At 37.9% G+C, this 12,049-nt stretch overlaps 1 protein-coding gene across 1 annotated transcript; it reads left to right on the top strand.

Moving 5' to 3' along the window:
• Positions 1-7,822: 7,822 nt before the first annotated feature.
• LOC116252963 (3-ketoacyl-CoA synthase 11-like) lies at positions 7,823-10,525 on the top strand. The gene is made up of 2 exons (XM_031627627.2): positions 7,823-8,217; positions 8,625-10,525. The coding sequence occupies exon 2, from the start codon at positions 8,706-8,708 to the stop codon at positions 10,239-10,241; it is 1,536 nt and encodes a 511-aa protein (XP_031483487.1). The 5' UTR covers positions 7,823-8,217; positions 8,625-8,705; the 3' UTR covers positions 10,242-10,525.
• The last annotated feature ends 1,524 nt before the right edge of the window (positions 10,526-12,049 follow it).

The raw sequence follows: 12,049 nt of genomic DNA, 5'->3' as shown, positions 1-12,049 counted from the left end.
GTAGATTTATGAGACAGTAACAATGCGTTACTATTGTCAAACGACCTGAAGAGAAATGATAATATATTGATGAGAGTATAGTGACAATGCCTTTGAAAGTAGACGTGACATCTGACAAGTATTGGGATGAAAACTTTGATAAAATAACACCATCAACTTCAACTTGCAGGTAGAATGGGATGAACACATCCTTGTGAGTATGTTTGCGTTTGTTTAGATTGCGATGCCTGTTCTCGCATCTTCAATTATGTAAAGCTCAACAAATGGACCTCTTAAGCTCGGAAAGCCTTTACACTGGGCTAATGGCGGAGCCACACGAGCCACGGGATAGGGGCAGAGGCAGAGGGGCAGTAGGGCCCACAGCGACCCTTCAGTTTTTTAAAAATTAAAATTTTTATATGTAAAATTTTAAAAATTTTAGTTGAACATATATTAAAATTTTGAAAAATTATATCTTGGCCCACCCAATGAAAAAATTATAGCTCTGCCCCTGCCGGGAAAGGCACATGATTGCATGCTATTGAAAATGACCTTCTTGTTTTCACACATGAAATTGAATTTTACATATCAGTGCCTCACTTTACAATCAGGCTCCACCAAAAGAAGCTTCCCGCATAAGGACAAAATGGGAAAAATGAAAAAACCACCCTTACACATGTGACTTGTGACTTAAGAGGACAATATCAAATAGAAAATTCATCAAATTCAGCACTATGGTTGGCAGTTATATCTGTCATCTGATCCTCTATTCATAGCATCATCAGCTGCATTCAGTAGGAGATCTACAATGCCAGAGAACCTACCAAAAGGGAATGTGCATTAAAACCCAAAAACATAGGCAACAGGTCGCATCAAGTGTCACAGGCGTTGAGAGTATCATGTGACTAAGTAATGTGGTTACTCTATCTCGGGTGATGTGATGTACTAGTGCCGCCGGGGGTGAAGCTAAGATTTTTTCATTAAAAGGGTCAAAATAGAGTTTTATAGTCGGGTTAAAACAAAAAAATTTCAAAATTTTTATATAAGATAAATGAACATTTTTCAAAATTATATGCATGTTAAAAAAAAAAATTGAGAGAGGGTGGTGTGGACGGCTGCTGCCGGCACCCCCTGGCTCCACCCCTCAGTGTGAGTATGACACTATATAAGGGTCACCGGTCAATATTGGATACGATACACTTCACAGTTCATATGTGAATCAGATCCAGATTCAAGCCCCTTTTTCGAGCGTTCCATTTTTATAGTTTTAATTACAATGGATTATATGAACATAAACAACTACTTTGCTCGAGCCTTTTTTACAAATAATTAACTATGAATTTATTTTCTTACACACACACACACATATATATATATATTATATGACCTCTAAGTGGAAAACCCACAAAAAATCATATTTGGCAATTGATATTTCTAAGATGGAAGGCTGAAAAAAACAATGAGAAAAAGGTGACAATATTTAGTCATCTAACAATCTTTTCTCTCAGTTTTTCACATACATATATATATATATATATATATATATTGAGAGAGGCACACACACAAACACCCTCTTACATTTTTTTCAATTACCATCTATAAACTTGTACTGTTGTACCTACTTGCAGCCATAATTTAATATCTAATTGATGTTACCTGCACTAAAAAGACGATACCATGGGAAAGTTCATTCGATTGAGTAACGAAGTTGGCAACCTCGGCTGTCATCTTCATTCTTCAGCTCATTGTCATTGTGAGCTGCATTTAATGGGAGGTCGGAAGAGCAAGATCGGGGAAGGTTTCGAAAGTTCTTCTAGATGTCATGTACCGACAGACTACCAACCAAAAAATTAACAAGAATTTATCAGGCAGCAGCACCCCACTGAACTCTGCATGGCTGCTGAACAGGAATGGGAAATGTCAGGTCTGTTCATGTTAGCCATATAAAGGTTTCGAAACTCTTTTTCCTGATCTTGGTCGAGTCTTTTCTTTCTCTCCAAAGAGGTTACGTTAAAGAGGCAGGTAGATAGAGTAGAGCAAAGCAAGTGAGCAACTGAGAAGCCTCACGTACACTATAATCAGGATCTTCTTTTTTTTATATAAATCAAGTATTTAATGAATCTAAATAATTTTTTATTTAGTTGAATCAGACGATAACATAGTATTACGGTTTCCAAATGACCCCCCAAAGTTTACATATTTATGCCCATCGTTCTTTGTAATTGTGCCCCGTCTTTTCACCCCTTTGGATCTTTTCTTTTCACGGTTCTCCGTCTGCCCATTGCTAATTTTCTGCAAACCTGGTTATCCTTGTGCACTTCAATTTGGTGCAGTGGAAATGACCAAAATACTCTTATTCAAATAAAAAAAACATTTTAAAAAGTAAAAAATGATTGTAAAAAAGTAAAAATGTCCACTTATTTTAAACAAAATTCGAAAAATACTTTCATCCCTTTTTTGGTGTATGTTTATTGCTTGCATGCATGTTCAAGCCACACAAAGAGTTATGTAGCTAATCTTGGGCATGGGTATCCGGTACATAGTCTGATTGGGTTTGGGCTGGTCCGATTAATTTTTTATATTATTTTAGTTAATATTAATTTGTATTTTTATTATTAAAAATATATTTTATATTTAAATAATTTATTTTATATTTTAAAAATATATTTTTTATTTTAATCGGGTCGAGCTCGAGCTTAGGTTTTCAGGTCAAACTCGAGTTTTAAACGTCAAGCCAGCCTAAGCCAGACTCTTATCGGATTGGTCCAGCCCAACTCTTATGGCCTGACTCTTATGAGGCCAGGCCGGACAGGCCTAAATGTGGTAACAATAAATCCAGAGATTAATTTTGATCCAACCCAGGATCGGTAGGAGCACCAATATGTATGAATGGGACACAGTTAAATGTATTAATAAAAAAATAAAATAAACTTGGTGAGGCTGATATAAAGACCATCAAAAATAGAAAATGATGGATGGTTGACAAATACGAGCCTCTCATTAAGTCGTCAAGTTGGACCTGTCTTCAAACGGGCCCTGTTTAAATGGTCATGAAAAAGTGTGAGTGGGCCTTTTGCCACGTGCCTTTGGGTCGTCGGATCGGTTAGGACACCCAGCGGGTCAGTTATAGGAGGAACCGTGTTTTAATTTGGACTTGGATCCAATTTTTGTGCAGTGGTATAACCGATCCAAGTTTGAACTTGACATATACAGGATCAAACTGGGTTGGTCTTATGACCGAAGCATGTATTGTTTCTGGAATGCATTGAGATATGAGGTGTAAGGTCAATAAGGTAAGTTGAAAACTTACTTGCTTAGAATAGAACTTGAATGTCGAGACCATTCCTTTAGCCGCATAACTGGTCGGGTTGGTGGCGAGCATTTATAAACTTAAGCGACATAAGCCTTGGGCAGGGGCGAAAGGAAGGGGGGCCTTACCTAAAAATTTATATGTGGATCTACAAAATTTCAGTTTAATATATATAAAAAATTTAAAATTTTTTATTTCAGCCCTTGTTAAAATTTTAAAATTATAGTTTGACCCTTACAACAAAAAATTCCTAGTAGTGGCACTAGTTTTGGAGATTTAACTAAGTTTTTTCCTCTGCCAAAACAAAAAATATGTTAATTAATCTAAATTCTAAACCTACCTAAAAAATCCCGTGTGGATCCCATGTACCGGATCCACGTTGGAAACGGATCCAAAATTTATTTATGCTTTCCACTTTGAGATTACAAGTCCGGACATGATAAGGAAAATGGACGGTCGAGATTGAAGCGTCTATTCTTACCCAATGAGCCGTGCATAACACGCCTCAGCGAAGGCACAAAGAAGAAGAGACCTGCAATTTTTTACAGGAAAGAAAAATCATTTTATGAAACACGAGTGTTTATGAAAATTCTCAACTATTTTCATAATTTTTTTTAAAAATATTTACTTAGGGAAAGCATCCTTTGGCTTAAAACCGTCAACGTATATATAGTGAGAATTTCATTTTCGAGCTTGCTTTTGCATGTAATTACAAAAACCACATTCTATGTTTTTTCCTACACTTGCTAATGAAATTTGACAAATAAAAGCTCAGGGTAAACCACCGATGATTTTAGAAACAGAAGGCCCTGACTGCACTTTAAATAATGCCCTTTGTTGAAAAATTACATTTTTATCCTTTACGTGGCTCGTTAAGAGTGAAACCAAATAAAGGTGAAAAAGCGCCAGCTGGTGTTTTTATTTCTTGAGCGAACAAACAACAAGTTCGCTGCAGCCATTTGTTTGATCCTCGTAGAAAAAGTGGGCACTAATTAAGAAAACCACGAAAGATGTTAACTTTTTTGATATTATAGACAAAAGGCAGGACCAAAGAAAAACAGTTCTCTTTTCCATAATTTTATAAATAAATGCAAAATGTACGAAAACAGTAAAAAAATCAAAATTCGACAACTAGATTGAATTTATGAGACAACGTAAAGCTAAGACCGTTAATTCTTATAACCTTACAGAATCTGTATTATTCGATTTTCATAAATTCTTAATATTATAATATTACATGTAGAGTTGCGTTTGTGAAACATCGCACTTTAAAATGCTCATAAAAAAGGCGCAGTTATTTCCGTCAGTTTTATTCTTTTAAAATCGTAAATGGCTGTGACACATGTCACAGGCTGCCATCTTTTTTTTTAATTTACATGTAAATTTAAAAAAAAAAAATTATGTTATATAAATTTTTTTAAAAATAATAGTTCTACATTTACCAAAATTTAGAAACTTTAATTTGACAATTTTATAATAAAAAATATGAAAAAGGGGTTTGGGTTTGTTTATTGAGGTAACTTTTGATGTAGTAAAGTTTTGAAGAAAAGGTTATCATGGAAAAAAGATAGACGTAAAGAGGTCTGGCCTTTTGGTGGGTGAATTTTTTTCAAATTCAATGAAAAAACACAATGTAAAATTTCATGTGTTTGGTACGAACGATGTGTTTGATACGAACGAGGTAAAATTCTCAAGATGCACAAGATTTTTTTTTTTCTATGCATCAGGGGCCGAAAGGATAAAAAAATGGTAACTAAAAAACCTAAAAAATAAAATAAAACATTAAAAAAACCAAGTTTTTTTTTTTTTTATTATTAGTAGTTCTCATGAGTCCCATGCGCCGCTCCAGGCGTGGCATTTTCTCTTCTTAAATCGCCAACTACAAAAATGAATTTAAAATTAAAATAACTCCAGAGTCAACTAGATTAAAAACATAAACAATAAACACCTTTATATGGGTCGTTTCGCCGTATAGTGACTCATTAAAGAAGTCAAGAGAAAAAAATGTGCCATTGTTGGATGGATGCAACTATTGTTTGAGATTAATTATCTTTAGGATGCATCCACTATATAATCATATATTTTATAAGATCTCTTTGCGCCGCAGAGGATGTCTTCTCATTCTCTCGAGATTTGATAGTTGATACCCACGTTCTCGAGGGCGAACTATAAATATAAATTAGAGTCCTACAGAATCTTCCGAATTATAGTTATAGATAAATATTTTATATTTACAAGAAGGGAAGTTGTCGACACGGACGGTGGGTATCGGGTCAGGCCGAGCGTCATTTTGGCAGTTCGACTTGGTTCACTTTTAATAAAAATGTAAAATATAATATATTTATATTTATAAAAAATGCATATAAAACCGGGCTGGGACCGCTCTTAACTGTCATGGACTTGGTTCATTGGCATCTTGTTTCTTTTAAAAATAAAATTGCAAAAAAGGTTTCACTTTTGAGTAAATTCAGCTTTAGACAAAAATTTTGAACAGCTGCTTACCAAGGGAAAACATTAATTTTCCATTTTACCTATCAGCTGCTCATTAATTGGTTAAATGAAGATATTTTGGTCTTCAAGGAAAAGTATTGTTGCCATTTTGAATAAGAATTTATTGTTTTATGTTAATAAGTGCTTATTTGATACATTTCTATAAAAATTAACACCTATTTGATAACTTTTAAAGTTGAATAAAAATTTGTTATTTACTAAATGTTGGTCTTTTTTTAAAAGATTTTTTCAGATAAGCAGCTTCCTCGAGTGAAAGCAGATCACTCCCGCAACATGATGTGTCGTTAGTTTGATTTCCACGGATGATACTCTTTTAGATTGCAAATTATGACATGCACGACACTCAAATTGAAGGGTGTAGCATATGACCACTTGTTCCGAAGCTCTAAGAGTTGATAAATGAAGGTGGCTTGGCCTCTCACAAACCATCACTTTTTCGGTCTTATTTTTTATTTTTTTATTTAAAAAAAAAATCAAATGGGCCTGGTTCTTCTTCATATCAGCAAAGAAGAACGAACATTGGATTTTGTCTAAAATAACTGTAGACATTACCAAAATATTGATCCCAAACTTGAAAAGTTCAATAATAAGCCAAGTAAGTAACTAACATCTTTCAAGTAAATAATTTAGCCGTTTCATTCAAACCAGCTTACCAAGGGAACAAAATTATTGTTAGATCACAAATAACTGATTTTGGATACAACTTATGGATTGAAATCCATCTGTCGTTGTATTTTGGATAAGGATGGTTTGTTTACTTTATCATCATTTTCCGTTTTTCTAGCGATGCCACCACTGTTGCCTTTTTTATATCATAATTATTGATAAGAAGTTGTCAGTGATCACATAGAAATTTAATACGGTCCCTCCGATGTTTTGTGGCACTTGCTAACATCATTATCAAGAGAATGATGAGCATATAATAACAAGAAAGTTGTAACCATTATCGAGATGCAATGCATTATCAAGAAAAACAATGACCATATTATGAACAACCAACAGTCTCCAATGGCAGTTTTTATCCCTCTAGTTATAGACTCAAACCAGCTAAAAAATTATTAAAATCATATTCTTATGGCTTTCTTTTTATCATTGGGGTGGAAATAAGGTACATCCTTCAATTCGAGTGTCCAACGAGCCAATTTTTTTTTAGTGGGGTAGAATAGTATTTTAAAATTTATACATGAGCGACCAAATTTTTTTGAAATTTTTATACATGCCAACATAAAAATTTTTAAAAATATAAACAGCTTTAAAAAGAAAAAATCTGAGGGGGTCCATGACCCTTGTGAGTCTCCCATTGGCTTCGCCCCTGGTTTGCAGATGAGATAAAAGACTGGGACCATAAAATTTAAATATTGGACCCCTTTTGTGTGAGCCGCCTTGCCACCCAGTTGCTCGCGGTAAGCTCTTACTCAAGACTATTAACATCTTACCTTGACTAAGAAAATAAATTTTATCAATCTATATCCGACCTTCGATCCCAAACAATGGTTTATTAACCGAATCCAGATCCAATATTTAATCGAACCAAATGGTATCGAATGTGGTGTAAGTCCGATCCGATTGTTACCATCTACGGTCATTATCTCAATGTCGTGCTAAGTTTGACAAGCGACCGTTGTCATCTCAGACAAAATCATGTTGTATTTTTCACAAAGTGATCGGATCCAATACTCCAAGTGCTTCACCTGACTTCGAACAGGTTGATGAATTCAAAAACTTTGACTGCATACTAACGTGTGATGCCTATGGTTCTCGACCTTATTCTTTTTGTTAATTTTCCTGCTACTACAAAGAGAATTCATATAAAACTCAAGTCTATGAGTTATTCCTTTCAAACTTACAAATATATATACACTTGATGTTCTCATCATTTTGAAGGTAATGAATATGGAATCCGTGGAACGATGACTGCCAGAAGTTCGTTATGTTGAAAGCGAAGGGAGAAAGCTGCTGGTTAAAAAGAAATGAAAGGAAAAGAAAGCAGGCCACTGTGAATCTTGATCTTCATTAAATGTAGGAGGAAGAGAGAGAGAGAGAGAGAGAACCGGCCGTCGACTGTTCGGGCCTGTCCCCACATCTAGCGCAGCCCGCCTGGCGATTTCCTTTCCCTCTTTCTCTCTCTCTCTCTCTCTCTCTAAAATGGAGCGCAACGCAGAGCCTTCCCTTCCCTCACTTCTCTCCTCACCCTCCATTGTTTCCTTTTTCTTATAAATACATAAGAAATGGAAGAACACCAACCAAGACCAGTCCTGCTTTGACGCCCACCTCCTCATCTCCTCCTCCTCTTTCCTCTATCCCCTCCTTTTTCCTTCTCTTTCCCCCTGCCGGAGACTACTGACCGTTTTCCCCGGCCATATTTCCGGCCAACGGGATCTGCGTCTCGCTTTGCCTTCTCCTATTGTTGTTAAAAGGTCAGGCCTTTTGCTTCTGCATTTTTTTCTATTTAAAAAAGGAAAACTTTTGTCTTTGTTTTTGTTGTTTGTGTTCCCGTTTTGAAGGAGACGACCCTTCATTTCCTGGACCCTCTTAGGGGGGTATTCTTCAAAGGACAGCTAGTATATCCCCTTTCTGTGTTATGTTTCTTCTTCTTATGTTTCTGTTTGTGTCTCGTGACATTGTCGATTTCTCTGAAATCAGCACCTAAAGAATGACCATGCATGGTCTCTGTTATTGAGAGAGAACCTGTTTTTGTTCATAAAACCAGATCTCTTGTCTAGATTTAGTACCCACTTTTTTTTTAGGCTTTTCTGCATGACTTTTTGGAAGAAAGATAGTGCGAGACAGGAGGCGACTCACTTTTTGTGTTTCCTTTTTGCAGTAATTCACAACAAAGGAGAAAGGCTCCCCTGTCGTTCCTGCTACTCTGCAGGAATCCCGTTGGAGCGGTGACCAGATCCCAATGGCAGAAGCTAAGCCCTCCCCACAGCCTGAAAGGCTCCCTTCCTCCCGGAAGCTGCCGGATTTCCTTCAATCCGTGAAGCTCAAATACGTAAAACTCGGCTACCACTACCTCATCTCCCATGGAATGTACATCTTGCTCTTCCCTCTGATCGCCATCATTGCCGCCCAGCTGTCGACGTTCTCCCTACATGACCTCCATGTCCTCTGGAACCATCTCCGCTACAACCTCATCTCCGTCATCCTCTGCTCCACCCTCCTTGTCTTCCTTTCCACTCTGTACTTTCTGACTCGTCCCCGATCCGTCTACCTGGTTGATTTCTCTTGCTACAAGCCGGATGAAGCTCGGAAGTGCACCCGCAAACGGTTCATGGATTGTTCCCGGCAAATTGGCACCTTCACCGACCAGAGCCTCGAGTTCCAGCAGCGAATCCTCGAAAGATCAGGCCTTGGTGAGACCACTTACCTTCCAGAAGCCGTTCTTAACATACCACCCAACCCGTCAATGGCGGAAGCAAGAAAGGAAGCAGAGACCGTCATGTTCGGCGCTCTGGACAAGCTGTTCGAGAAAACTAAGATCAAGCCCAAGGATGTTGGCATCCTAATCGTGAACTGCAGCCTCTTCAACCCCACCCCTTCGCTCTCCGCCATGATTGTCAATCACTACAAGCTTCGTGGTAATATCATCAGCTATAATCTTGGAGGAATGGGGTGCAGCGCCGGCTTGATCTCCATTGATCTCGCAAAGGATCTCCTTCAAGTACATCCCAACTCCTACGCTCTGATTGTGAGCATGGAGAACATCACTCTGAATTGGTATTTCGGCAACAACAGATCAATGCTGGTCTCGAACTGCCTCTTCCGAATGGGAGGCGCGGCGATTCTTCTCTCCAACAAAGGCTCCGACCGGTGGCGGTCCAAGTACCGCTTGGTCCACACGGTTAGAACTCACAAGGGCGCAGACGACAAGTGCTTCGGGTGCGTGACCCAGGAAGAAGATGAAAACGGCAAGATTGGCGTCTCCTTGTCAAAGGATCTAATGGCTGTTGCAGGTGATGCATTGAAGACGAACATTACCACACTTGGTCCTCTGGTGCTGCCCATGTCTGAACAGTTGCTCTTCTTTGCCACATTGGTGGGGAGGAAGCTACTGAAGATGAAAGTTAAGCCCTACATTCCAGATTTCAAGTTGGCATTCGAGCATTTCTGCATTCACGCTGGCGGTAGAGCTGTTCTTGATGAATTAGAGAAGAATTTGAACTTGTCGGAATGGCATATGGAGCCATCCAGGATGACATTGAACAGGTTCGGAAACACTTCCAGCAGCTCCTTGTGGTACGAATTAGCTTATACAGAGGCAAAGGGGAGGATGAAGAGGGGCGACAGGATGTGGCAGATTGCATTTGGTTCGGGGTTCAAATGCAACAGTGCTGTATGGAAGGCTTTGAGGACCATAAACCCGGCGAAGGAGAAGAATCCATGGATGGATGAGATCGACCAATTTCCGGTGGTGGTACCAAAAGTTGCGGCCCTCTGAAATGGTGGCTTCCAACCTGATTCGGTTGGTGTTGTGCCCTGTAACTCTTTGATTTAGATGTGTTTGTTTTAGTGTTAAATCGGTGGCTGAACGATGATCTTATGGAGGAAAAATTACCAGGGGATGCGAATTTTTACTTCTGAAAATTCGTTAGGAGATTAATGCGTTGGAAAGGGAATCCAGAGGATTTCTTTGAACTATTGGAACTCGAAGCTATTGAATATTCTGTAAGGCGACTTGATCTTACTTTTCAATGGAGGTCTCGTGCCAATTGTTTTGGTTCATGGTCTGTTTTGGATTTCTATTTTCTCCTAAAAGTATTTACCTGATAACATACAGAGACGCATTATTTTCGCTAGCAAAATGCACACCATTAGCATGTTCCTCTGCACTCTTACGGACACACGAATAGACAAGGTGAAACCTGAAAGAAAATGGCAGCCATGGATATAGATCGTATTGTTGATCTTCTGCTAAATGTCTGTTTCCTTGTAGTGGTCCGTATAAAAGAGCTTTTGTAGCTATCATAAAAGATTCGGGAGAGTACTTTTGCTAGTGCCCGTGACAGTAAATATTTTTTGAATATACGACTTGGCTGTAGTACAATTTCAAGACTTACAGGAAAAGGATTGGAGTAAAATACGGTAAAACTTTGACGCTTCATCGACCTATATCCCCGAAAGATACAGTAAGTCTGCAGCTAAAGTTACTGCTGGTGCCTGTTGAATGGTGCTTAAAATTTCAGTAGTTACCAGTAATTAAAAGAATGAAATCTACAGTACTTATCAGTAATGAAAAGAATGAATGGGAGGAAGCATGAAAGATATCGGTGCCGAAGTGAGATTTGGGGAGCAGTGTGAAAGGTAAAGTGAACAAAAAAGAGTCAAAATCTTTTGAAAAAAGGAAGCGGTTGTCCCTAGACAAGGAATAAATTCGAACTCTGTGCCATCTTCAATGCTTTTGGTCTCCATAATTTTGACCGCCAAAATGAAGAAAAGGCCAAAAGCGACGCTTTATTGGACCTGGAAGAATTTCTCCCTGTTCTGCTAATCTACAAGTTGACCACGGAAAGAAGAAAAGTTATTAAAACGAGGGATATCATGGTATAGAGACTGCGATCCGCCATGGATTGTAAGAAATTTTCTCTTCTGCTATTTGATGGGCTTGCTCACAACGATACAGAACGTCCCATTCTTCTACGCAAACTGATAATCAATCGGTCTAATTGCATTTTTTGACAGAGCACAGCAACAGATTGGTGTATCCCCGTTCTGTTCACCTGCATTGTTAATTGCAGTTTCTGTTTCTGAATTTCAATTTCATTGGCGTATTCCAGATTTCGTTGTAGAGTTTTTGAATTTCGAATTTCCTTTCTACGACGCTAGGTAGGGGCATTGGCCCCTTTAGATTTCAAAAACATTAAAAAATTATATGTAAATTCAAAATTTTTTTAGTTTAATATATATATAAAATTAATTTTTTTTATTTTAATATTTTAAAACTATAGTTTGACTTATGCGACAAAAAAAATTCCTGAATGTAGAGTTCAGGTAGGAGATCCTATCTGTCGATGGTCAAAGCTGATATCTTGGTTTATCATGTAAGTCTACCAAGAAAACGGTGTCTGTTTTGGAATATGGTAGGAATTCAATCGGTGAAATTTGATTGAAGGGCTCGAAAGAATTGCAACAACGGCTTTTATCAAAGATAAATAGTGGAAGAGCACGTCTTCTTTATTCTTTATAAGGAAGAAAGAGTGGACACAGAGTTGGGTACTAAATTTAAGTGTCTGGCTGCTTTGACTGAGC

Source organism: Nymphaea colorata, chromosome 1, assembly GCF_008831285.2.
Source record: "Nymphaea colorata isolate Beijing-Zhang1983 chromosome 1, ASM883128v2, whole genome shotgun sequence".
Taxonomy (NCBI): Eukaryota; Viridiplantae; Streptophyta; class Magnoliopsida; order Nymphaeales; family Nymphaeaceae; genus Nymphaea; species Nymphaea colorata.
This window is presented reverse-complemented; position numbering and strand designations above follow the sequence as displayed.

Coding starts and splice junctions, on each gene's coding strand:
- LOC116252963 (XM_031627627.2), top strand. CDS start 8,706: ATGGCAGAAGCTAAGCCCTCCCCACAGCCTGAAAGGCTCCCTTCCTCC.